Source organism: Leopardus geoffroyi, chromosome A1 (genome assembly GCF_018350155.1).
Source record: "Leopardus geoffroyi isolate Oge1 chromosome A1, O.geoffroyi_Oge1_pat1.0, whole genome shotgun sequence".
In the NCBI taxonomy this organism is placed as follows: Eukaryota; Metazoa; Chordata; class Mammalia; order Carnivora; family Felidae; genus Leopardus; species Leopardus geoffroyi.
Genome location: NC_059326.1, coordinates 195,626,425 through 195,654,010, shown reverse-complemented (window position 1 = coordinate 195,654,010; position 27,586 = coordinate 195,626,425). Strand labels below are relative to the sequence as shown.

General features: G+C 44.3%; 2 protein-coding genes and 1 pseudogene across 7 annotated transcripts in view; 1 reads left to right on the top strand and 2 right to left on the bottom strand.

The window, feature by feature from the left end:
• Nucleotides 1-187: 187 nt before the first annotated feature.
• Nucleotides 188-26,042, bottom strand: SLC36A3 (solute carrier family 36 member 3). Of its 4 annotated transcripts, XM_045436838.1 has the most exons (12): nucleotides 25,956-26,042; nucleotides 25,621-25,742; nucleotides 21,716-21,806; nucleotides 19,165-19,253; nucleotides 16,210-16,305; nucleotides 11,372-11,456; nucleotides 9,964-10,182; nucleotides 7,983-8,081; nucleotides 7,431-7,597; nucleotides 4,344-4,513; nucleotides 681-935; nucleotides 188-539 (listed from the first exon to the last, which is right to left on the bottom strand). In XM_045436838.1, the coding sequence occupies exons 2-12, from the start codon at nucleotides 25,740-25,742 to the stop codon at nucleotides 448-450; spliced, it is 1,485 nt and encodes a 494-aa protein (XP_045292794.1). In that variant the 5' UTR covers nucleotides 25,956-26,042; the 3' UTR covers nucleotides 188-447. The 4 variants fall into 4 exon arrangements, with proteins under 4 accessions (XP_045292794.1, XP_045292783.1, XP_045292805.1 ...); XM_045436827.1 differs by lacking the exon at nucleotides 25,956-26,042 and having other exon boundaries at nucleotides 25,621-25,759; XM_045436849.1 differs by lacking the exons at nucleotides 188-539; nucleotides 25,956-26,042 and having other exon boundaries at nucleotides 578-935; nucleotides 25,621-25,759.
• LOC123575912 lies at nucleotides 13,159-16,000 on the top strand (annotated as a pseudogene).
• The window catches only part of SLC36A2 (solute carrier family 36 member 2), a 32,137-nt gene continuing 30,424 nt past the window's right edge, over nucleotides 25,874-27,586 (bottom strand). For all 3 annotated transcript variants that reach the window (XR_006701071.1, XR_006701081.1, XR_006701082.1), the window contains one exon: nucleotides 25,874-26,349. The gene's annotated coding sequence lies outside the window, so the exon portion shown is untranslated. The remainder of the gene's footprint in view (nucleotides 26,350-27,586) is intronic.

Genomic DNA, 27,586 nt, shown 5'->3' with positions numbered 1-27,586 from the left:
GGTTGGGTAAAATTACTGCTAAGTTCTGTTTTTGTTCTGTCTGTGACTCTTCCACTTAGAACAACATCTGAGCCTGGGTGGCTCAGTTGGTTAAGCACCCAACTCTTGATCTTGGCCCAGGTAATGATCTCACAGTTTGTGGGATGGAGCCCCGTGTTGGGCTCAGCGCTAACAGCATCAAGCCTGCTTGAGATTCTCTCTCTCTCCCCCGCTCAAAATAAACAAACTTTAAAAAAAAGAAGAATATGTGAATAGAAAATCCCCCTTCCCCCAATATCCACTTTTCTAAATCTTATGCCTTAAGGGCAGCAACTGCAGATTAGAGAAAACAATTGCTTTTGCGTTTCCATCTATGCTTTGTCTGTTTCCAGGAATGTCATGAGTGAATGGCATTCCTTTTCCCAGTAAATGAGGCTGATGGTACAAACGGTCGGATGAGGGTTTGGTTCATAGGTACAAAAGACCTCTGAAGCAATCCCAAACCAAAAAAGGCATACCCTGAGGGGTATGAGTACTGACTTGTGTCAGGTCCATTTCTCCTGGAAAGATAAAGATGCCGCTAATTAATATAGAGATGTTGGGGTTTGACGAACGTATATAACATCCACAACGGAAGTCAAGTTGGGGGTGGGAGGAGGGGAGAGCGATTAGAATAAAAATAGATAATTATGCATAGACACCTGTGGCGTTGGCTACGGAATGGCTAATGGGTTGGATCAACTCATAGAGGGCTTGGTATGTCCCGAATACACACCCCAAAAGGCCCAGGATGCTGATCATGATGTCCTTTGCAATGGTGACACAGCTCATGTCTTCAGGATAAAAGGTGATGAGCTCCAGGAGGGGCGGGATGATGAGGGCCAGGGCGCTGCTGCTCACGGAGCCCACAAAGGAGACGACCAGGTCTAGGCGGGGGATGAGGATGGCTGAGACACCTGCAATGAGAGAAGAAATTTAGAATCACTGAGTGTTCCTGCAAGAAGGGAGCTCAGAAACAAACCATTTCTTTGGAGCCTGATAACCCCACAGATGCCTGACCGACCATTTTGGGAAATGGGAAAATGGGAATAGTGGGAAAAGATCCCATCGAGGACGTGAACGGTAGGTCAGGCACTGTGGCTCTGGACTCCCACTTCTGTTTTAAAGACCAATGTAGGTGCTCTCCTTTTATTTTTTTTTAAGCTTATCTATTTATTTTAAGCAAGAGAGAGTACAAGTGGAAGAGAGAGAGTGAGAATCCCAAACAGGCTCCATGCTGTCAGCGTGGAGCTCGACACAGGGTTTGAGCCCATGAACTGTGAGATCTTGACCTGAGCTGAAATCAAGAGTCTGACACTTCACTGACTAAGCCACCCAGGCACCTGGGTGGCACCCCGCCTTTGGGTTTTTCACATATCATAGTTGTCAGAAAGTCTCCTCTACCACTTATCTATTATTACGTTCTCATTAAAGAGATGGGGAAATCTAGAGGTCTAGAGGGAATGAGATGTGGCCAAGGTCATACATTCTCTGAGATGAGAATCCATTGAAATGCCTATCTAAGGCTCTTTCTGCTCCACTATGCTGTCTCCCTTGTATATGAAAGAACTTGGTATATAGTAAGTGCTCAATAAACATTTGACTCTTACTCAGACACTGAATCTATTGTGAATCTATACTACTCTACAAAATACAGCTACTGTCTAGAAGCGAGAATGAATAAAAAATGAGAGATGGATTTGTTGTCAGAATCTCAACCACTTGTTTCCCTACTCCTAGAAGGATCCTGGTAAATTAAAAAGAACATAAAACAGCCTTAGGCTGTCTGCTCCCTCCTCTTCTCTTCTCTTTCATTCCCTTCTCCTCCTCCAGGCGAGTCCAATTTCAATAATGTTTGAGTGAACAAACATACAATTCATGTGACTTCACTTTGTACAACCATATGATTTTCCTATGAACAAATTAGGGAAAAAACTGCCCTGGGAAGCACCCATACTAGCTTCCTGGATCTGAAGAAAACATCACCTCTTTCTGAAATTGCTGCAGCACATCCAAACAGAGAATGAGAGAGACTCATCAACTCTTGCAGTTGAGAATTCATCACCCCTCTGATGGGATGGTCCTGTCCAGTTTTCCCTCCTCAGGTATTTAATAAATTGCTTACTGGAGAAGACACAGAGAAAGCTCAGTGTCCTCCCGGAGAGCTCACACTGACAGGGCAGAGAAAATATGTTATAGTAAAGCTATAATGCAAGATAGACTGCAGGAGTTCTCTAGAAGTTTCATATCTGGTCATGCCAACCCACTGCTCACAGATCTTTCGCGGTTCCCCATTGCCCAGTCTCCTTAGCACAAGGTCCCTGATGACTTGGGCCCTTCCAGATCCTCTGGCTTCGGGTCTTATCACTCCCCGCTGCTTTTAGTTCTCCAAAGAGGCCATAAGTACTTACCTCAGATCTGTGCATAGCGTGCTTCCTACACGTGGTACATTCTTTTCTCCTCCTCTACCTCCCACTTGTCTCTTAGGTCTTAACTGAACCATCATTCCACCGGAGAGGACTTCCTGACCTGGCCTAGGCTAAAGCATAGGACCTTTGTGTGCTTTTAGGGCATCCTCCTCTTATGATCTTAACCATCATATGTTACATCATTATGTACCCTCTTAACACTGATCACAATGCACTATCATTATTTCCTTGCATATGTTTCTTACTCAATGGTAAGCCTCATGAGGGCAGGCGCCATGTCTGCTTTATTATTCATTATTGTATCCCGGGTGCCTAGCACAATAGTAGGTGCTCAACAAATGACTGTTTTTTTGTTTTGTTTTGTTTTGTTTTTTCAACGTTTATTTATTTTTGGGACAGAGAGAGACAGAGCATGAACGGGGGAGGGGCAGAGAGAGAGGGAGACACAGAATCGGAAACAGGCTCCAGGCTCTGAGCCATCAGCACAGAGCCCGATGCGGGGCTCGAACTCACGAACCGCGAGATCGCGACCTGGCTGAAGTCGGACGCTTAACTGACTGCGCCACCCAGGCGCCCCAACAAATGACTGTTGAATGAATAAGGAATAATGGAACCGACAGATGAATAAAGGAGGAGGAAATGGTCACCCATGGTATAACAGAAGCAGTGCATATCATTAGAAGGACAGCTCTGTCTAGCACTGTCTTCCCTGATCTCAAGTGGCCTCAGTTTTTCTCCTCAACTTAGACCATTCCTACTAGGAATGATCTCAAAACAATAGAGCTACAGGGCCCAAATGTCCTGGGTACATACTGGAAACTCTGTGATACCTTAAATCGAGCAGGAGTGCTGTTTCTGCCAATAGAACTCCATTTATGTGAAGCGTAACATCGGATAGCATATTCTTCTGCTAGAAGGCTCCTAGAATTACACAATTTCTCCTGACCCTGAACCGAGACTGGATTTCCTCAACTTTAACCTCTGACTCCTGGAGTCTTTAAGACTTCATTTTCTCTCTCTCTTGCACAGTATCCCACAGGTGTTTAAAGACAGATATTCCTTAAGGACAGATACAGAAATTCCCCAAGGCTTTGCTTCTCTAGGAAAAACATCCCTAGTTCTTTTTCCCTTTCCTCACGGGGCACCTTTTCTCATTTCCTTTCTCTGGACATGCTTCAGAGAAAACATTCCCCAGCCTGTTCATGATGTTTCCCAAACATCTACAACAGTGCCTAATGTAGGATGAAAGAATGAATAAATGAATGGAAGGAAGCATTAAGGAAGGAAGATCGGAGGGGGAGAGGAGAAAAGATTGCACCCCAAAAATGATCGCTAAGACTATAACAAATCAGCCTCTTGTTTTCCCCTGCAGTTCGACACCACTTTAGATAAGTGCCTCGATCTTAATTTAGGATAGGAAGGAATATGGCACGTGATGGAAAACAGACTTAGGCACTACACAACCTGTGGCTCAAACCCCAGCTCTGTCACTTAGCAGCTCTGTGATCTGAGTGTGTTACCCAACTTCTCTGGGCCACAGTTCCTCCTGTTGGTGATATTACGTCGCTAGGCTGTCATGAGTATTCGACAATGTCAGTATGGTGCGTGGCATACATACAGCAGGCATATAGGAGCGTGATTGAATGAATGGTATTTTTTTTTTCTCCCGTAAACCAGCCAGTGTCTACTTTCCATGTGTAGGCAGCAGAGATGTCTGCAACATGTGATGGTTCTAGTAAGCCCGTTTTTCAGGTGGAAAGTTGAGGTTCAGGGAGGCGAAGTGTCTTGCACAAGGTCGCAAAGAAGGTAAGTGGCAGAGCCAGTGATAGTGGGATAGATGCCAGTGTGGCTCACAGGCACAGCTTTGGGCAAAGGGTGCCCTTTTATACTACTCACAGGTCAGAAAGACCAAGGCTATGCGGACAGACAGGTCTACAAACAGCGTCCACCTCTCTGACACCTGGGAGACGGCGAAGGGGAGGATGATGTCGGCCGGGACGTGGAACTGGAGGGCGTAGGTGAAGAAGATGCCAATGGAGTAGAGCAGCTTGACCGACTGGTACGGCCTGCAGAGAGATGGATAGGACGTGAAATGTAATGTGGCTCTGGGAAGGGCCATTCAAGACTCGCTCATTGCTCAGAAGCTGGTACCTTGTCACTGAGTCACGGAACTGGCTAACTTCCATTGACTCGGGCTTGGCCCGCCATTAGAGCCACCTGGGAAGCTTCTAAAAGTGCACGTTCCTGGAGATTCTGATTCAACTGGCCTACGGCTCAGGAATCTGCGTCTTTTATTCTTTTACTTCTTAAAAAAAAGTGTATCTGTATAAAGTTTCTAGTTCAAAAGTCATGCAGTGAAAAGCTTCCCTCCCACCTTTAACTCCCAGCCTCCAGTTTTTCTTTACATAGACAACTCCTCTAACAGTTTTCTTGTAGCTCTTTCAGAAATAATCAGTGTATATACAAGCTTATACCAAACGTATACACGCTTACACACACGTGGTCGCATCCTCTATATAATGCTAAGCTCGTTTTTGTTCATTAGATATTTCTTGGAGATTGCTTTCTTTCTTTTTTCTAAATTTTATTTATTTATTTTGAGAGACAGAGAGAGAAAGAATCCCAAGCAGACTCTGCACAAGCGGGGGAGGGGCAGAGAGAAGGAGAGAGAGAATCCCAAGTAGGCTCTGCGCCATTTGCACAGAGCCCTATATGGGGCTCAGTCCCACGACCTGGGAGGCCATGACCTGAGCTGAGATCAAGAGTTGGACGCTTAACCCCACTGAGCCACGCAGGCACCCCTCGGAGATTGTTTCCTAGTAGTCCACACAGATGTGGCTTCTATTTAATAGATGCTTGGTATTCCTACAGCATATACTATAATTTTTTTGACGAGTCTTCAAATCATGGATATTTAGATTATTCCCCGTCTTTTGCTGGTAAAGAATGCTGGGAAGTATACCCTTGCACATAGATATCTATGCACATTTGGCATACAACCTGAGAAGTATAAATGCCGGCTAAAAGTATATGCGATTTAAACTTTTGAGAGCTGCTGACATACTGCCCCTTTGTTGTCCTAGCGTATAGGAGTACTCGCTTCCCCACATCCTTGCCAAAACACAGCCTGTGAACGTGTGCTGGTCTTTGCCATTCTGGTTTTTTTTTTTTTTTTTTTTTTTTCCTGGCATTTCTGTTATTATGAAGGAAACAAACGATCTTTTCAAATGTATAAAATGCCATTTAAAAAATCTGCCTGTGAACTGTGTGCTCATGCCCATCGTTTTCTTGGGCTGTGGGTCTTTCTCTTATTGGGAAGGGGTACTTGTCTAAGGCTCCTCTGGGGAAGCTGATGGCCAGCCAGGTTCAGAGCAGATGTGACGTGCTCATGGGCTACGTTTTCCAGCTGAGGTCCCCGTAAGGAAAGTGCCCTGCCCAATGTAGCTAGCGGCAGCCCGAACTGCCCTGACCAGGCGTATTAGAATGACGTCTTACTGGTGTAAGTAGTGACTTCAAAGAAATCCCATATTATTATCCCATGCTTTATTCCACCACCGCACAATGAGGTGGGTGGGCTGGTGATATTTGTCTCATTTTACAACTGTGGCCTTGTGGGAAATGAATGCCCCGTCATTCTACTCCCCATGAAAGAACAAGGCTGCGGGAAGACACAGCGATGATGGTAGCTAATACTCGATGAGTACTTACTCTGTGCCAGATGCTTTTCTAAGCATTTTATGTGCATTAAACCAGTTAATCCTCACAATCACTCTTCGAGATCATGTGACAGTCATTTGTTTCTGCTGTTCACCAGTGTTTCCAGTTCTTCCAGACAACTGGTAGAATTTCACTTCTTCGCCCCCGGGAGTGAGGTGTGGCCCTGGGAGCTGTTTTGACCAAGGAAGTGCAAGCAGAAGAGATGTATGTCACTTCCCAGGGAACCTTTAGCAGCTCCATGGTGAAGGGCATGATTCACTGCATTCTGCCATGGCAACGTTTCAGGGAGTGGCTGTCTCAGGATTCTGTGTCCTGGGGAGGGGATGGTGCAGAGCTGAGCCCCAGCCACCCCGTAAGAGGCAGGCAACTTGAGCATAGAATCAAGCGTGTGTGTGCATTCAGCCATGGAGATTTTGGAGGTGTTTATTACTGGAGCATAACCAAGCCTAGACAAATAGGCATTAGTATTATCCTCATTTTACTGAGGATGGGAATGAGGTCTGTAAGATGAGGCGGCTTGTCCAGGGTCACATAAGAACCAGGATGCAAATTCCTTTACTTAGTTTTGAAACCTTTGCTGTGAAACGCCTGGCTATACTGACTGCCTAGTCACAATGCACTCACCATAGTGCCGGAATAATGAGGATAGCTCACACTCAATGATGCTATGTGCCAGCCCCCCCCCCCCCCCAGATTGGCACCTGGAAGAATGAATGAATGCATGCATAAATAAATGAGCGATCAAATGTAAAAACTCCAAAACTAAATCCCCACTGGAGCACAGCAATGGCAGCCTAGGCCCATTTCTGGAACCGGGGGCCTGAGTAGTGATCCGTGGGCAGGACTCCCAGTCATCGTTTTGGAGTTATACTTTTTGTTGTTGCTGTTTGTGTTTCCCAAACACTCCCAGATCGTTTCATTTTAGGGTCTTTAAACCACAGAGTCGGACAGATTCAGTTTCAAGTTTCAGCTTCTCACACACATTGTGAGCTGGGGAAGTTGCACACAGCCTCTCCAAAGAGCAACTTCCTCATCCATTAAATGGAGCTGATGATAATAATGGGAACTCGTAGGGCTGTTGTGAGGACTCAATGAGACAACGTACAATGTCTGGATTATCACACCTACCTGTTATTATAATACTAATATTAGCAGTTAATATCTGGTGCTAATGATAACCCTAGGGGATGCCACGTTCTGTTGCTGAGGCTCAGATCCCATGACTCACCTCCCCTTCTCCCCCCAGGCAGGCAAGGATGGGCGTACCAGCAGTTGGGCAAGTTGAGGGTGATGCTGGCTTGGGTGCTTGACCCAAACTTCATGTAGCCCAGTGTCCCCAGGCAGATGTAGAGGGTGATGACAAGGGACATCCCCAAGTACAGAACAAAAGGAAACTGCTGTGGATCCCTCATCTGATTTTTGAGAGGCAAGACCTGAGGGGAAAGGAGATTGAGAAAGAAAGAAAAAAAAAGTAGTAAGAAATGTGGCACCTTGTGAAGGAGTAGGGTTCCCCCACAGACACAGACATCCTTTTCCAGGTGGCCCAGGGTCAAGAAGGGCCACACCCCTTTTTATTTTCTATTTTCTATGGCCAGGACTGCCCTACTCCATCTAGGCTAGTGAGTAAATTCACATTCAGTCTTCAAGGCTTAGTGTGGTGCATGGAGCAGTTGGTGCCCAGCGGGTGGGTCCTGATTTTCCCTCCCATCAGGAGAAGATCACATTCTGCACCTTCATAAATACTTCTGGATGTCTGGAAAAGCTGGCTTCCCTAGAGGGCAACAGGGACCAGTCACGCAGAGCCCTCATCCATCTTACCATACCAACACCTTCAAATGTGAAGATGGCTGTACCAAAGAACAGCAGGAAGGTCTTCCAGCTTGCCATCAAGGGGAGGTTGCTGGGATCTGGAATCTCCTGAAAGGAAGTAGAAGAAGGACCTTCGTTTTGCCATGGCGTAGACGTCATCCCCAAACGTTGCCTGGTAGAGAGTTGGTAAAAGCTGGTAGAAAGCTGGGCCATACGTGTCATCAACAGAGACACGGCAGCTAGAGATAGCTAGAGATGAATCAGCCTTCCTGTTTTTAAAAGAAGTTCTTTATTTTTATTGTAGTAAATTATATATGGCCTAAAATTTACCATTTTATAAACATGTAAGGGTACAATCCAGCGGTATTAAGTACATTCCCACTGAGCTACAACCGTCATCACCACCCATCTCCAGAACTTTTTTATCCTCCCAAACTTAAACTTTGTATTATTCATGAAATAGTAACCCCCTATTGCCCAGCTGCACTCCCCCCCATCACCTCATATAAGTGATATCATGTACCTGTCTTTTTGTGACTGGCTTATTTCGCTGAGCCCGGTGTCTTTAAAGTTCATTCATGTTGTAGTACAGATCAGAAGTTCATTCCTTCTTAAGGAATACATTGTCTATATTTACCACATTTTGATTTCCCACATCTTTACATGTGGGGAAAGTGGGAGCGTGGGAGGGGAAGGGAGTTGCCCGAGGCTATTCTACAAGTTAGGGGCATGACCCAGATAAGAACTCAGGTCTCCTGTCTTCACGTTCTCCAACGCCTCTTTCTCACCACTGCTCCCAGGGCTGTGCAGTCTAGTAGCTGGTACAAGTGCAGTGGGAATGATTATTCAATAGACTCCTGTGAAAGGCAGAACAGTGGCTCTTTCCCAAAGATGTCTATATCCTAGTCCCTGGAAACTCTGAATATGTTACATTACATGGCAAGGGAGCATTAAGTTTTCAGACCGAATTAAGGTTGCTAATCAGCTGACCTTGAAATAAAGAGATTATCCTGGATTATCTGCATGAGTCCAATGTAATCACAAGGGTCTTTAAAAGTGGAAAAGGGAATCAGAAGACAGAACTAGAGAGATGGTGGCAGGGGAAAGATTCAGCCTTACATTCCTAGCTTTGGAGAAGGAAGGGGGCCATGAGCCCAAGACATGTGGACAGCCTTTAGAAGCTGGAGCAGGCCAGAAAACAGATTCTCCCCATAAGCTTCCAGAAAGAAACCCAGTCGGGCTGACACCTTGATTTTATTCCAGTGAGACCTACAGAACGCTAAGATAAATTTGTGTTGTTTTGAACGGCTAGATCTGTGATGATTTGTTACAGCAGCAATAGGAAAGTAACATAGACTTTCCGATTCAAAGAAATGAAGCTATAATGGTAGAATTTCAGGGCCTGTGTTAATAGCAAAGCATGGGCTTAGGAGGTAAACTGGTTGGAATTCGCAAAAAAATTACTTTCAGTTTATCAGTTTCCTTGTCTGTACACTGAGGATAAGGGTAGTACTTGCAAAATAGTATCATCATAAAGAGTCAATGAGTTAATACATGTAAAGAACCTGGCACCAAGGAAAGAAAATTTCTTTATCATATATGCGTCCCTTGTCAACCTACGATTGTTACAATTTTTGTTGGTTATTTGTTGAGGTTTATCTCCGTAAATGAATGTAACCTCCATGAAGGCAGGTAGCCCCATCAGTTTCGCTTACCAGTGAATCCCAGCCCCATTTGCACAATGCCTGGATCACAGAAGGCGTTCAATAACTAATTGTTGAATGACTCACTGTTACCCAGTGTGACGACGACGACCATGACGAAGATGATGACTAGCTTTTACAGCTCGTGGGGCAGAAGTGTTCACACATGTCCCTTTAGCAGAGGCTGCTCGGAGCAGGTTAGCTTCCTCACCTTCACCTGCCCATCATGGTACTCACCTTCCCCAGGTGTCTCACAACCCCCTCCTGCAGTGGTTTCAGGCACAGACCTGAACGATATACTCAAAGATCAGAGCCATGCTCCCCAGCGTGGCGATGTTGGCCAGCGATGAGAAGATGGACAGCAGCTTGAGGTTCTGGATAAACACCAACAGCATCAGGAAGGGCAGGATTGTCAGCATGTAGAAGCGGATGTCCAGGATCGGGGTCAGCACCAGGAACTTCCTGGGTTGGCAGTTGTTGGACGTCATGTGGGCTTCTTCAACCATCTGATGTATAATATAATACATATAATATATATATTATATAATATATTATATATATAATATAATAGATAATATTATATTAATTATTAATATAATATAATTATATAATTAATTATATATAATTATAATTTATAATTTATAATTATAATTTATAATTAATTATAAATAATATAATATAATTAATATATTAATTAATATATATAATATATAATTATAATATATAATATATATAATATAATATAATACATATAATATAATATAATATAATAGTTATAATACAATGCGGGGCAGTGTATTTAGAGTTGCCAGATTAAACACAGGATGCCCAGTGAAGTTTCAACTTCAGATAATAAACAAATAGCTTTTTAGTAAAAGGATGTCCCAAATATTCCATAGGACATACTCACAGTAAAAAAATAAAAAATATTTGCTGCGTATCTGAAATTCCAATTTAACTGTGTGTTGTGTATTTTTATTTGTCAAATCTGGTAACCTCATCTGTAGTGCCCGTGACTGTCACAATAGGAAACCCTTAGAATCTTAAAATCTCAAAGCTGAAGGGTCCTTTTGTGATCTAACTCAACCTCTTCTTTCCTGCCACATGGTTTCCTTTCATTCACCCAGAGAACAGGAGTTGATAACACAAGAATATCTTCTTTAACTTAAGAGAGCCCTAAAAGTCAGAAAGCTCTGAATACTGAGTGGAATCTATCTTCTTGACTATTTCACCTACCATACTTGGCTGTTTGTGCAAAACTGATTATGCTCCCTCTAGCCCATGAAGCCAAGAAAGAATGCTGTGACTGATTCATAATGCCTCTTGGGAATGCAATGAGGGCAAGATTGCAGCTTGCTTGTCTTATATTTAGTTAGTCACCTTCTGTGTGACAACCCTGCCATGCCTGAAGTGAATCTCACCAACACGTTTCAGGCTACAAATTCTCAATTATTTTTGATTGGACATAATTGCAAGCCTCTCCCTCCATCGTGGTTACACTCCTCAGATGTTGCTTTGGCTTCTCAATAATCCTTTACAAAAGTGATTCCCAGGACTGAGAGAACTCCCAAGTAGTCTGATGGGGGAGTAGAAATGCAGCCACTTTTCTCCCATGATCCAAACACTATACTTTTGCTAAAGAAGCCTTAGGGATGTCTGTTTTTCTCCCACTCTGTCCAGAAGAAGCTTCTTTACCTGTTGTAAATTGTCTGCCATAAACATAAAATAAACACTGCAGAATCCCAGTTGGGTGGTGATTAGTAAGAAGCTGACAGTGTACCTGAGCCAGAAAAGAAGAGACAGAGAGAGAAAACAAATTACTTTTAAAAATGCACTTATTTTTGTTTTTTGAAGTGATCATTTCTGTTGTTATTTGTGATATTTTCCTACATTTTTTTATTTTGGAAATTTTCAAGTTCACAGAAACAATTGAGAGACAGGTATAATGGACACTCATCTATCCTTTAAACTAAATATACCACTTGTTAACTTTTGGCCTTAACTGCGTTATATAAATATGTATGTGTATATGAATGTATATATTCATCCAAACACACACACACACACACACACACACAGACACACACACACACAGACACACACTCACACACGCAGTTTTTTCCAGAACCATTTGAAAGTCAATTGCCAATATCCTAACACTTCAACCTTGACTCTCTCAGCCTATCCCTCTTAAGATCATAATATCCAGAAAATCAACTTCAATATCCTCAAATACATAGTCCATAATTTAAATAGCTGAATTATCTCCAAAATGTCTTTTATAGCTGTTAGTTATTTTTTGGATTCAGGATCTAATCATGGTTTACATATTGCATGTGGTTTTGTTTCTAGTGGTTATCCACATAGAACACGCACATTTTTTGGTTTTCCATGACATTGGCTTTTGGAGAACAGTCCAGGCCAATTGTGTTGTAGAATGGTCCACACTGTGGACTTGGATGATTGTTTCCTCATGATTAGATTCAGGTATTTTTGCAAGCATAACACATAGGGATATTTTGTACTTTTTCCATCATATTGGAAACCACATGGTATCCTGTGGCTCCACTGTGGTGAAGGCTGTCAGACCTGTCCATTGTAGATGTACATTTCTCTTGTTATAATCCAGAGGTAAAACCGACATGGTATGAATATCCCCTTCCTCTCAAACCAAAGGGTCTTAATGGTCATTGATGATCCTTGTCTGAATCAACTATTTTATCAGTGGTTGCATGGTGATGTTTTTCTAACTCTCATTTTTTCTAAATTCATCAATTGGCATTTAAGAAAGATACATTCTTCCTCTTATTTTGTATCACAAAAAACTGCACGTTAATTTTTTAAATGTAATGTATCATAATCTTGTATTGTCATTACTCTTTTTGGATTCTTCAATTGTCCCAAATTTGGAGATGCATTCAGCGTGGGATGGCTGCGGACCTTAGATCAGTTTAGAGCAGTGGTTTGCAAAGCTGCTCTGTAGTACCAATTTATCAGAATTGCCTGAGGTTTATGCAAAAAATACAGATTCCTGGCTCTCATATCAGCTTATCAAATCAGAAGCTCGGTGGCATCATGTGAGACCAGAACAGAGATGTTCTCTCTCTCTTTATTATGGAAATTTTCAAACACATGCAAAAGCAATGACAATAATCCACTGACTGCTCGTGTGCCCCTTCCAGCTTCAATACTTATTAATTTTTTGCCAGTCCTCTTCCATCTATCCCTTTACCCCTACCACACACATGCTTACTTTGTTGGAGTATTTGTAGCAAACTAGAGAACTTACGGCACTTCATCTCTAAATAATTCCATATGCAGCTCTTATGGACAAGGACTTAAAAAAAAATATATATATATATATATATATATATATATATTCATATCCAACGTGCCATTATCATCACTTGCAAAATTAATAATAATTTCTTTATGTCATTTAATAACAGCCCACATTCAGATTTCTCCAATTGCCTCAAAACCATCTATTTTACTGCTGATTTATTCATTTATTTTTTGGAGAGAGAGAGAGAGAACTTGAGTGGTAGAAGGAGAGGCAGAACTGGAGGCTGATGTGGGCCTTGGTCTCACAAACCATGACATCGTGACCTGAGCCAAAATCAAGAGCCAGACGTTTAACTGACTGAGCCACCCAGGCGCCCCTTCTGTCTGATTTCTAAACAAGTCTATACATTGCAATTCGTTACTATGTCTCTTAAGTTTTTAGAACCGCTATATTCCCTTTGCTCTGCTTTCTTTTATTTCTTGTAACTTTTAACTTTTTGGTGGGGGTTGAAGACACCAGAGAATTTATCCTATAGTATGTTTCACTTACTAGATTTGGTTGATGACTTCTTCATAATGTCAGTTATCATATTTCTCCATCCCCTGTGTTTCCTGTGAACTGATATTAGACCTAGCAGCTTGACTAGATTGAGAGTCTTTCTTTATTGCTCTGCTAAGCATATTTCCAGGTCCCCACTATATCCCATTATAAGACACATTGTGTCTGGTTATCTCATTTCTAAACATGAGATGCTAAGATTAATACCTGGGACCAGGTGGTGTCAGTGTAGTCTTTCTTTATAAAGTTTCCCAGTTACCTTTCACCTAATGGCTTGAGCATCCATTGATGATTGTTGCCTACATCAAGTTCCTAGGTATCCCTTTTGCACACGAAAAATTACAAATCATTGCTTAAGATATTTTCCCAACTCTTTTGCAGTTACTGGGGCTCTAGAGAAATGGTGCATGGAATGGGTGGAAGCTAGGTGTTCTGGATTCTAGTTCTTGCTCTGCCACTAAATTCCTAGGTAACATTGGGCACTTTTATTGCCCTATCTGGGCTTTACGTTCCTCCATTGAATTGCCTGGATACGATGGTCTCTAAGGACGCTTCTTACTCGAAAGTTTTATTTGGGGTGTCATCAGAAACATAAATCTTGGTGAGAAAGGATGAGCAATTGTGAGTCATTCATTATTACTGCCCCATGACCTCACCTGTCTGATCATTCGAGTGACTCCTGGTCAAGAGACCGATGACCTACTGAGAGTCCCAAGAGAGGGGCTGAAGAAGGGATCTTGGCAGCCACACTACTGACTCACTACCTCCTGAAGGGCTCTGCTGGGAAAGGCTGAAATGTTAGGTTTGGGTCGAATTTCTGCACAACCACTCTCTTATATCTATTTGTGGACGTGTTATTTTTTTCCTTATGAGCCTTGGTCATCTCATATTTCCAGGACAATAAAGACCCACCCTGCCTACTTACAAGGTTGTGGAGATGATCAGAGGAGCTAAGACACAGAAAAACATCTTGTGTACCAGGCACTTTCATCAAGCAAGGGACAGCCTGAATGTTCACCATTAAGGGAAGGCTTCAATGAAACTATGGCACACATCCTCACTGAGGAACATTGTGAACCTTAAAAAATAATCAGGTAAGCCTGGGACCATCTTAAGCTGCCACAGGACGCCATGGAGTTGATGCCAGTGTTGAAGCCTGGAGACAAGCCCAGGAAAGCAACATGGTACACCATGACACCACCTCTCCCCCACCGCCCCTAGAGACAGCTCCTGTCCTCAGGTTGGCCACAGCTGCTCGTCTTTAGCCCCAGTTGGTGATGCCAAGAGAGGGAAGGTCTTCATTGTTGGGGGACCAGGTCCAAACAGGAGCTTCACAGATATGCACACCATGGATCCGAGAACATACCAGTGGGATCTAGCCACCGTGGAGGGCCTTTTGCTCTGTTACAAGCATGCCAGCTTTGCTCCCTCTTGGGCACCTCATACATAGCATCTGGGTGTTTGGAAGTGCTGACTAGTCAGGAAATCAAAATTACCTGTAAGTTCTGAATCCCGAAACTAGGACTTGGACCATGCCAGAGGTGACCAGCCCCCTGCCATCCCCAAGAACATTCTACACATCATCTATAGCCATCGGAAACCAGCTGTATGTCTTTGCAGGTAGAGAGAGATGTGCCCAGCCCGTGCAGGATGTGAATGCTGTGCCCAGCCCACGCGGGCTGCATATGTTGAAGGCAAACACTGTGACTTGGTCACAGACAGAGACACTTGGAAAACCTCCATCCCCCTGGCATGGTCATGTGGTGGTGGCAGCACGGACAAAGCTCTTCATCCATAGCAGCTTAGCAGGGGACAAATTTTATGATGATCTCCATTGTCTTGATATAAATGACAGGAAGTGGCAGAAGCTAAGTCCCACTGGGGCACCTCCCAGAGGCTGTGCTGCCCACTCAGCTCTACATATCCTAGAGGGATGACTCCCACAGGAGCACTGGATACCATGTATCAGTATCACATAGAAAAGTAGCACTGGACCTTGCTTAAATTTGACAATTTTCTCCCCCTTGGACCACTGGATCATTCCATGTGTGTCATTCCATGGCCAGGGACTTCTGAGAAAGAAGATTCAAATTCTGTCGTTCTAAACTGTGATACTCAGAAAGGGGATTCCACCGACCAAGGAGTGACCCCTGGTGGTGATTCACATGACGAAAGCCATACTGATACATGCTCCCTTTTGTGTTTGGAAGGATGAATACGGAAGGGGAAATATACAGTGATTGTACTGTGACTGTAGTTGACTAACAAATACCACGTTTTTATTAAGTCACAAAAAATAGATATAATCAGGTAGATGTCTATGTCCCAGCGTGGAGAGAAATTAGCGACATGTCGTTAGATGAAAGAGCAAATTTCCAAAAAAAAAAAAGTTCTAGTGTAAAAGAAAATGCAAAATGCAATCTACATTTCCACTCACACACGTATATTCATGCACATGCAGAGAAAAAGTCCAGAGGGATATTTACTAACTAGATGTATCAGTGGATACGTATTGGATGAAGAGCAAGATGGGGCTGGAGTTCTCAGGGAAGGTTCCCTGGGTTGTTTGGTGGTTTGTAAGAACATACTCACCTAGCCCTGTGTAACTAAAAATAAAGGAAGATCAGGTGAGGATTATCATTGTTATTACTATGCCCACCACTACCAGTAGGACAGCAACGAGTAGTACCTGCCCCACACCGAGTGGGTCCTCAGCCAGGCGTTTGGGCAGGTTTCTAGGCTGTACATCATGGCCTCTCCATAGTTCACAAAAGTCTTTTGCCATCTAGGGAAAGGACAAGAATGTGTAACTGGAACCGTTTTTGTTAAAGGTGCAATTTACTCCCAAAATGAGTCATTATTATACATTTGTGTGTTAACATGGAACATCCTGGGAATTTCCCAGTAATAGTATTAATGAGATATTTTATAATACACTTTAAAAGCTTTCAGGAGTCTGCCTTTTCTTCTTTTTTGTAGTTGTCTTTGAAACAAAATTTTTTTTTAATGTTTATTTTTGAGAGAGAGACAGAGACAGAGTGTGAGCAGGGGAGGTACAGAGAGAGAAGGAGACACAGAATCCGAAGCAGGCTCCAGGCTCTGAGCTGTCAGCACAGAGCCCGATGCAGGGCTTGATCCCATGAATTGTGAGATCATGACCTGAGCCGAAGTTGGACGCTTCACTGACTGAGCCACCCAGGCGCCCCTATAGTTGTCTCTTTAAACACTAATATTTAAGTGAAAGAAAAATTTTAACTTAACAGTAGCTGTGCATTGACTTAGGTCTGCAAACCAGGAAAGCAGGGACATGAAAGGTGTGAGGTGTGCAAACCTAGTTAGGGGGAGGAGGAAATAGGGGCAGAGGGGTGTGGGTATGGCCAAGCCAGTAATGGTCTTTTCTGGACTTTATTCCTTCCTTCCCACTGCTGAGGATGTTGGGACATTTGAGGTGCCTGCCTCAGACCAGATCCCATGCAAACGTGGTACTTAGGCTTTTGCCCAGCACCCCTGTAGGATGTGACACCCAAGTTCCAGTCTGTCTCTTCCCTAGGTGGCCCTTCCTAAGGGCAGGGAAGGCCCTACTGAGGAACCATCTCTAAGCAAGTGGGAGCAGCAGGCAGCCAAGGAACGGATCCCCAGTGCTAACTGCATGACTGAGGGGAGTAGCTGGGAGAGGGCAGGAGACCGAGACCTGGGTCTTGGGTTTAAATCCCAACACACCCCCTCAGATGGCCAGGAGACCTTGAGCAAGTCTCTTTAGACTTCTGAGCCTCAGTGTTTTTCACACGCAGTCTGGGGTTGGCGGAAGGGACAGGGACAGATGAATGTGGAGACGCTTTGGAAACATGGCTCGATCCTTATTTTTATGATTGCTCATTGTGCTTGGCATTCCAAATACAAATGAGGTCACACTGCATAGGAGTGGCAAACGTATTAGTCTGAGGGTTACAAATTCAAAAGCTATGGGGCCAGACAGGTATCAGTAATATGGTGAGAGGGGCTGGTACACCAGAAGGGGGAACAGTGGAGACAGTAGCATATACCACCGTCTGTTCTGAAAGTGATTTTTTTTTTTTTTTGAGAGAGAGAGGGTGCAAGTGAGCGAGGGGCAGAGAGAAAGAGAGAGGGAGGGAGAGAGAGAAGCAGGGTCACCTGAAGCGGGGCTTGAACTCACAAACCGTGAGATCACAACCTGAGCCAAAGTCAGATGCTTAATCAACTGAGCCACCCAGGCGCCCAAAGAGGGATTGTTTGGCATTTGGTGCCCCCGGAGAAATGAAGGAATGAGACCCCGGAGGTGCCAGATTGTCTAATTGGCAAGGAGAAGGTGGAATTTGCTTTTTTTTTTTTTTTTTCCAATGTGAAATCTCCAGGCCAAAACAAAACAAATCAAAAACTGGGAAGTTCTTAGGCCATCCGTCTGTCATCTCTATATTAGAAAAAAAAAGAAAAACAAGTCATAAAAAAAATCAGAAAAAGGCTATCGTGAATGGCTGAGGTGTCAGAAACCTACATGGTGATATAATTGTCCCAGTAGGCTTGAGGGGAGAGAAGATACGCAAAATGGTTAGAGTGGGGTCAGATCAGACGGGCCTTCGAAGACCGGCTCTGCCATGTGACCCTGAGCCAGGCATTTAACTCAACTGAGTCTCAGTTTACTCATCTGTGAGATGGGAATAATAATAGTGCCTGCCATAGAGGTTTACTGTAAAGAGTAAATAAAAGGCTCATTAAAGCTCTGGCCATGTACCCGGCACGTGTAATTGGGCAATACATTTAATTGCTGAATAAGTTAAGTGCTCTTAAAAGTGTTTTGCGAGCTGGAAAGTGGCCTACAAGTTAGGTGTGACTCATGTATGCTCCAGATACACCTATTTGGGTTTGATAATTTGGCTTTATGAGGAGTTTCAGTTGATGTCTCTCTCTACTCTAAACTGGGGGGAGTTTCTGATCTTGGGAGCCCCTAAGTGCTGCAGACAGAGAACCACCAGGCAGGTGGCTGTAAGGAATTACTAATTACCCTCGGCTTGTTGGTTTATAAATACGAAACTCTCCGCATTGTTTGTGTTCATTGTATTTGACTTCTGTTTCAGGATTTTTTCTTTTTTTTTTTTTGCATTGGGATTTCAAATATGTAAACACTGAGTATTGTATGTATGCTTTATTAATGACCGGGGCCACTGCGAACTATTCATTTCAACTACGCTTTTTGCTCTTACTAAATTGTCCCAAAAGAGGCTTACCTAGAACAAATCACCCTTACAAGGTGTGTGTCTTGGGGCTGGGGGAGGCTGGGCAGGAGGAGATAAGAAGGAAGGAAGGACATCCTAAGTATCTTGCATATTTATGGCAGTGTTTAGAGCATGCTGGCATCTTTTATCACTTTTGATCTTGCCAGGTACGGATAGTTAGGGTCAAAGGGTACAGGAACTTGACAAAATCATCCAGCAGATTAGCAGAGCTGGGCCTGGACTGACTTAGGAGTTTCCAGTTGGGACTTTATCATCCTCTCCACCAGCTCTACAGAATCTACGGCAGCAGGTGCTGTGGCTGGAAAAGTGGCCGGTCAACTGGGTCAGTGGTCAAAGGAAACTTAACACAGATGGGGCCTGACACGGGGGTGAGAGAGAAGCAGAATTCTCACCTCTGACTGAGGTGATGGGCGCAGTTCAACAGGATGACCATGCAGTGCACGGTGAGGACCCCAATGCCCAGCAGGCTGATGGGACCCACCTGGAAGGGAAAAAGAAGTGGGGACAGTGAGCCATAGACTGATCATTCCTATAACTGGCCCTCTCCCAGCCTGGGTGTTGGGCCCCTCTCATCATAAAGCTGCCTCTGGGATGCAAGTCCCTGCCTGAACGTCCTTGTGCTCCCAGACACTCTAGTTCTTCTAGAACACTTCTTAGCGTCACTGCAAAGTGACTGCCCAATCTCTACTAGGATACTGCCCGTGACTATTCCACCACCTCCACAGACAGCCCATGCTTTTCCTCATCTGCCTTGAGTTCTGCCTTCTATATCCCTTATTCCTTTTTCACACCCCGGCCCTCACCTCCTCCAAGATACTTGAAGACCCAGGTTCCTCTTATGACTGGGTGCTCTTCCTCCAGCATAGAGTTGTCAACAGGGGCATTAGTGATATTTTCCAGGTGAGCCTTTGTTGTGGAGGCCTTGCTCGCATTGTAGGGTGTTCAGTACATTACTTGGCCTCTATTCAAGGTGTCAGTAGCACGCTCTCTCCCCATGAGTTGTGACAGCTTAGACACTGTAAATGTCTTGGGGGGGGGGTGTATGTGCAAACGTGTCCCCAGTCAAGAATCAAGGCCCCAGTATGTCTAATTTGTCATTAATCCTTTTATTTTTTTTAAAGATTGTATATATTTAAGGTGTACAACACGATGATTTGACATACATCTACATAGCAAAATGATTACTACAGTCAAGCTAATAAAATCTTATTCTCACATAGTTTCCATTTTTTATTTGTGTGATGAGATTAAAAAACAGAGCTAGCTCATTGTTAATTCTAATCTCCCAGATATAATCAGAAGGGCATAAAGAAGGACTCTTTCACCTCCTCTGTGCTGGACACTTGTGCCTTTATAGATATGACCTGATGTAACATTATCACAAAGAAACAAGTGAGAGATCAAGAACACCACTAGATTTCACTAGAATTCACTAGATTTCACTAGCCTCCGTAGAAGGGAGACTTCCTTTGATCTCATTTACTCGCACATTCCGAGGACCTAAGAATGCACATAGTAGGTGCCCAATATGCATTTCTTAAATGAATCATGGCCAGAAGTTCTGGTGGGAGTTGGGGGGGGGGGTGGAGAAATAATCTAATGACTCTTGGGAGGCAAAAATCAGAGGATAAAAGAGCTAACAGCAAATACCAACCACACTGACGAAGGCAGTTTGCCTGAGGGCCATGTGGTAATAATACTCTTCAGAAGTTCTAGAACCCTGAGGATTTCAAAGGGGGAGAGTCTCATCTCTGGATTGGAACTGCGACAGATTGGAAGTCATATCAGAAGAAGCCAGGGTCTTGATATGCTTTCTTTTGACATGGGGACCACTAACCAGGCCTGGGAGAGAAGGAGGAATTAGCATCATCTAAAAGGAAATCGTATACTTGGCCAGTTCAATAGACATCAATTGGGACTTCCTGTGTTCCTGTCTCTATAGCAGGTTTTGTGAGGAGGTATAAAAATACATCAGAAAGTTCCTGCCCTCCGAGCTTTCAGGGAAGTGAGGAAGGTAGGTATACTAAAAAATTATGTCTCATCTTTGTGAGTGCTTCCAGGTGAGGTAGATAGAAGTTCTAGAAAAACACAAGGTGAAGGTGGCATTAATTTTAATAGGAAAAAGTAAAGTTTCACCGAGGGGGCAGATTTCGAAAGGCAGAACCAAGGGAGAAGGAACAGCATAAGCAAAGAGACAGAGGTGGGGTGACACAGGGTGTCAGGGGACTGGTGAAGCCGTCATCATCCTCGTCTTTCAAGCCATGTTCTCACAGCCACTATAATGGTGTGAAACAAGAGCTCACACTCACGTATCTGCAGGGACCAGGCTACTAAGGTAAATGAATGAAACGGGCTGGATATAGTTCTAGGGAGTGGGGAGGACTGTGGCAAAGTAGCTTGTGTGCCAGTGTGTGAGGATGGTGGGTCTTTAAGAATAGCGGTGGGGTGGGGGAGTTGTATGAAGGGGTTCAAAAGGTACAAGCCTCCAGTTAGGAGATAAACAGGTACTGGGGATGTAATGTGCGACATGATGACCATGGTTGACACAGGTGTATGGTATGCTTGCTTGAAATTTGCAAAATAGATGATATATAATATATATATATATACATACACAGGAAGAGATGATGTTAACTAAACTTATTGTAAGCATTTTTCAATATACATATGTGTCATTATGTGGTACACCTTAAACTTATAGGGTACTCTGTGTCATTTATATCTCAATAAAACTGGGGGGACAAAAAAGAGTAATGGCCTGTCCCCTCCAGCCACACTCCATTTGACTCCACTGGATTGATGCCAAGAAGCACATTTCCTATTGCAGAGAGTATCTCCAAACTGCCCATTGATAAACAGTGCAAAGACCTTAGGGGCCTACTACCTTCCCCCCGCCCCCAAACAGTGGGTAAACCTAGTTTCCATCACACAGACCCCTCTTACCAATAAGCCGGCATTTTTCATGGCCAGGGGAAGCCCCAGGAGTCCTGTGCCAATGTTGCATTTCAGTAAATGGATCAAAGTTTGCATTCTCCTGTAGGGAAGAGTGGGGAGACAAGAGGGTTAGTGGGTGGGAAAGGTGATCCAAAGCTCAGGCTCCTTCCAGCATCTTCAGCACCTGCCACCCTTTGGGAGGAGGGACAAAACCCGATGAGGTGAACTCTGGAACATCTGATCCAGGGCTGGTGCTAGTTTAGGTGACTCAACACATACTTAACCCACAATAGGCTCGAAAGAAAAGGTTGACAATTGCTACCATTCTGGATAAGCCCCTAGTATCAGTTTATTCATTAATTCATCTAATGATTTCTTTCAGTTTATTCACTAAAATAATTAAAAAAAATTTTTTTTAACGTTTATTTATTTTTTTAAATTTTTTTTTCAACGTTTATGTATTTTTGGGACAGAGAGAGACAGAGCATGAACGGGGGAGGGGCAGAGAGAGAGGGAGACACAGAATCGGAAACAGGCTCCAGGTCTGAGCCATCAGCCCAGAGCCTGACGCGGGGCTCGAACTCACGGACCGCGAGATCGTGACCTGGCTGAAGTCGGACGCTTAACCGACTGCGCCACCCAGGTGCCCCTAACGTTTATTTATTTTTGAGACACAGAGAGACAGAGCATGAACAGGGGAGGGGCAGAGAGAGAGGGAGACAAAGAATCTGAAGCAGGCTCCAGGATCCGAGCCATCAGCCCAGAGCCCGACGTGGGGCTCGAACTCACGGACCGTGAGATCGTGACCTGAGTTGAAGTTGGACGCTTAACCGACTGAGCCACCCAGGCGCCGCTAAAATAATTTTTATTGAGACATACTAGGCCTTGGCATCTAGATGGACAATGAAATAATTAATGATTTTCTTAATTTATAGAGTAATTATTGGTGCCACTTTATTAATTCATTCACTAGAAAAAAAAACATAACTTCTCCTGCTATGTGGAGTATTTACCGGTTCTAGTTCATTCCTTCATCCGTTTACTCAACCAATATTCCTGTGAACCGTTCCATGCTCTGCATTGGATGCAATTTAATAACAATTGTTATTGTGCATACAGAAAGCTAACTATGTGTCTCGTAGGGTGCTGGGTACCAGGGTTCTAAATGTTCTCCATGCCTGTGCTGGCAGTTTCTGCTAAGGTACCACCCATTCACTGTGGGGGGGCGAGGGGGGGTGGAAGGTGGGGCAGGATCATGAGAAGAGAATCAAGAAGGAACTGAAATGAAAAGCTGAGTGCAAGAGCAGTGAACTCAGAGGTAAGGAGCACTGATTTCTGAGTTCTAGCTCTGCCATTAACCTATGAAATTTGGTCACTACTTTGGAAAGACCCTTAGCTGCTTACATCTTCTGTTTCTTCATCTGCCAAAAAAGAAAGATAGAGGGAATAATTATTGCCCTGCCTACCTCCCAGGGAAGTGCTAAGAACCAGAAGAGGTAATGACATGATGAATCTTGGAATCATGAAGTGCTTCTAAGATGTGAGGCATCATCATCATCACCACCACCATCATCATCACCATTCTCGTCCTCATCAGCGACACTACCACCTTCGGTCTGACGTTATGGTGCCTACCTGCTAGAAGGGCCTCCTTGAAGGGGAAGTAGAGCTGGGTGGATAGAAAACAGATAAGAAAGGGCTGGTTGAAGCAGGTGAACGTGTCCCTTCCTTGTGGAATATGGTGCCTTGAGGAGGCCTTTGGAGGTACCTCCTTGTGCAGTCTTGGAACTGTCTAGAGGCAGCCTAGCATGGTCACACAGCAAGTCCCTTAGAGACTGTGCTCATGTCTCTAGGTCTTTGTCTCAGTGGTTAGGGAGTCAGGGCCAGTTCAATACCAACCTGGGAGAGGGTTGGGACCACCCCCCCCGACTTCTTGCGTCTTCATTAGCTCAGTCTATTCACCTGAGGATGGGGGGGGGGCACCTGTTATACGTTCACTTCCAAGAGGCCATTTTTATAAACTTTATTTCTTTTCTTTTTTTTTTTTTTTAAAGTTTATTTATTTTTGGGACAGAGAGAGACAGAGCATGAACGGGGGAGGGGCAGAGAGAGAGGGAGACACAGAATCGGAAACAGGCTCCAGGCTCCGAGCCATCAGCCCAGAGCCCGACGCGGGGCTCGAACTCACGGACCGCGAGATCGTGACCTGGCTGAAGTCGGACGCGTAACCGACTGCGCCACCCAGGCGCCCCTATAAACTTTATTTCTTGATAACTGCAATCATTGGAAAATATGTCAAAGCAAAAAGCAAAACAAAACACCACTTTTTATCTTTCATCAATTACTTGATAGTAGTGTCTCCAAAAGATGTGCTCTGTCTCCCTGCTTCCTGCCCTCTGTCCTTCCATCTCCCATTTCTTTCCTACGGCAGCATCTTGTCCAAGTTGAATCAGATCTCTTGGAAAAAGTGAGACCAACTTTTGGAGAAATGATGTGCCCTAGCTAACAGCATCCTAGATCAGGGACTTGGAGAGTAAAATACATGTTGGGATTTTTAAAAGCACAACTTTATTTTTCCTTGAAAAATGATACATTGCCCTTATAAAAACAAAATAGTGAAATTCCACTAACTGGAAATAACCGCTGTTAGTATTTTGGCTAACATTCCTCTGGGCATTTCTGTCTGTTTTGAAATGCACTCAAGTTTACACAAGGAGAGCCATTATAATACTGTATCCTATATTAATTTTATGAATAGTGTGTCCTTCACGCTTTCCACCAACATAGGCTTTCTTCATCACTTATAATGGCTGTGTATATAGGTATCACATTTTATTTAAATAATCTCCTATTGTTTCCAAATTGTCAATATTATCATTGGTGCTTCAATAAAATTATCATGCACACTTGTGTTATTATCTCATTTGGAAAAATTCCTAGAAGTGGTATTTATCCATCAAAGGATATACTTATTTATATCTACACTTAAAAATACCTAAGTAACACACAGTAGGAAACTCAAAAGGTAAAACAAAAACAAGAGCCAAGAAACCTTACATAGTGCATATAAATCTCCCCCTCTCAGTTTCCCAATTCTTTTACCCCTAAGGAGCCACTGCAGCCAGTTGTGTGTGTGTGTGTGTGTGTGTGTGTGTGTGTGTGTGCATGTGTGTACTTCCAAAGGAAGCATATACCAAATAAGTGTTTGCATGGTTTATTTTAAATTTATTTATTTAAATTCAAGTTAGTTAACATACAGTGTAGTATTAGTTTCAGGAGTAGCATTTGTATGTTTTATATAAATACGTGTTAGGATTTGACATACATTACAACATTGCTATCTGGAAAGGTCCCAGCTTAATTCTTCCTAAAAGGTCTAGAGGAAGGACATTTCCTGACATCCTTATCAACACTGGGTACGGTTACTTACAACCTCATTATGCCCAAGGTTATTATCTGATCTGATTAGTAGATAAGAATCTAACTGGCAATAAAGTTCTAAGAAAAAGTTCCATGTGTCTGAGTTTATAGCAGTGAAAGTAGGGACATGGGGCCAGGAGGGTTTATAGGGGAGAGGGAGGGAGAGAATAAATACTAGTGGATGTAGCAAGAGAGGAGAGCAGAGGAGACTGGAAGGGTGAGCAGCTAGCCTACGACAGAAAAGCGTTCCTAGAATCAAGCTCATGCTGGGGATGGCTCCTCTATCTGGGTTCTAGGTGACAACCGGGAAGCACGTGTAATACCCAGAGCCGCACGGAGCAACCTTCTTAGTTTCTGCTTTCATGTTTCCTCCACGCGTCTCCTGTTCCATGGGGGTGCAGGTGTTAGGAAGACAGAAGTGGGCAGATGTGGCCCAGAGCTGTGAAGGCAGCCGCGCTTGACCTCAGATCTAGAAGGGCAGGACAGCCACTTACGATAAGCCGCTGGCTTCCTCAGCAGGATGGACGTTCTCTGCAGTGACATTGCCGTTCCTCTCCAAAAGTGACTTGGACCCATCATCCAAGGAGCTGTGGAAGTGCCCTCCAAGCAGTGACATCTTCAACAAGGTGGGACGGGGGTGGCAGCTCAGGGGAAAGGCCTGTAACAGCCTTGAACCAGCCTCCCATGGGTTTTTCTCCAGAGAAACCAGGGCTGCAGGCCCAAGACACTGGTTCCCGTTTCCCGAGGGTGCCTGACCCAGACTGACGCCCAAATGTGCAGATCAGTGGAGCGCTGGTGGCAGGAGAAGCTGATGTTGACTGGGCCTCACCTGGCTTTGGGGGCACTTATGAGAGTCTCATCTTGGCATGACCCTCAGTGCCCTTCACGATCGGTCGGCCACACGCCAGGACTCCTCCGGGCTTCCAGTCCCTCCCAGTTCAGCCCTTAACGCTATAGGGCAAAGTGAACAGTGTGCCCGGGAGGAGGAAGGCACCATTGGACTGCAGGTCCTGGTGCCTGGATGTGGGGCCAGGCTCTGCGCCCGTCTACCTCTGCGAGGAGGAGGCCAGAGCTACCTCACAATGGAGGCTGCCCAGCCAATAAGGATGCAGTCCCAGGATGCAGGTGTGGCCCAACCCAGGGCGGGAGTGAAGAGTGGCTCTTCCCGGGCCCCAGTGCTACCTGCTCAGAATTCCTGTACAGGAAGGGTGTGTGGATTGCGCCTATTTGGAATGGAGTACAAAAGTAAACTTAAAAAAAAAATCATTTATTCAATAATATCTATCTGTCTATTAAAATATATCTATTGGGCATCTAAGATATACTAGGCACTGTTCCGCCTGCTGGGAATACATTAGGGTAGAGACATACTACAATCTCTGCCCTCATGGGACTACAGTCTAGTGAGGAGACAGATAATAAATATGTCAAGTATGTATTGTTGGTAATAAGTACTATAGAGAAAAATGATGCAGTAAAGGGGAATGGGAAGGGCTGGCTGGGGGGAGGGTTGCAATTCTTTTTTTTTAAATAAGTTTTAAAAAATGTTTATTTTGAGAGAGTGTGCATGCGTGAGTGGGAGAGAGAGGGGGAAAGAGAGAATCCCAAGCAGGTTCTGCGTTGTCAGCACAGAGCCGATATGGGGCTCAAACTGACAAATTGTGGGATCATGACCTGAGCCGAAATCAAGAGTCAGATGCTTAACCAACTGAGCCACCCAGGCACCCTGGGGGGGTTGCAATTCTAGAGTGGGTGGTCAGAGAGAGCCTCACTGAGAAAGTGACACCTGGGTAAAGGGCTGAACGGGATGAGGAAGCATGCTTCATGTATGTCTTGGGTGCGAAACTTAAAGCAGAGGGAAGAGTAAGTACAAAGGTCCTGAGGCAGGAGAGGGCCTGGGTGATTCGGGAATGGTAGGAAGGCCATGTGGCTGGCTCAGCATGCACAGAGGAGAGGGGAGATGAGTAGAGTGGGCATATGTCTGGTTTGCCCAGGACTGTGTTGGTGTGTGTTTATTGCCTGGACATAATTACCAACAGTGCCTCTTTTCTGGTTTGGATGAGAAATTACATGGTCACACCAGAGATGCACTTAACCTAAGTGGAAGTAATGGAAGGGGGTGGAATAGGACGGGCAGGAACTTGTAGGCCACTGTAATGCCTTTAATTTTTACTCTGAGATGAGGAATCATGGAGGGTTTGAGAAGGGAAGTGATGTGACTTGCATTTTAACAGGATCTCTCCAGGCCATTTGTTGGGAGCAGATGGAAGGAGGGCAAAGGGCCAACGCGGGGAGATAGTTAGGAGGCCGCTGCAATGAGCCTGGTGCTAGTCAAGAGTGCGGTTTAGACCAGGGCGGTAGCTAAGGGATGGTAAGTGCCTGAAGTCTGGGTACTTTTATTTTTATTTAATTTTTTAAATGTTGATTCATGTTTGAGAAAGAGTGTGAGTGGGGGGAGAG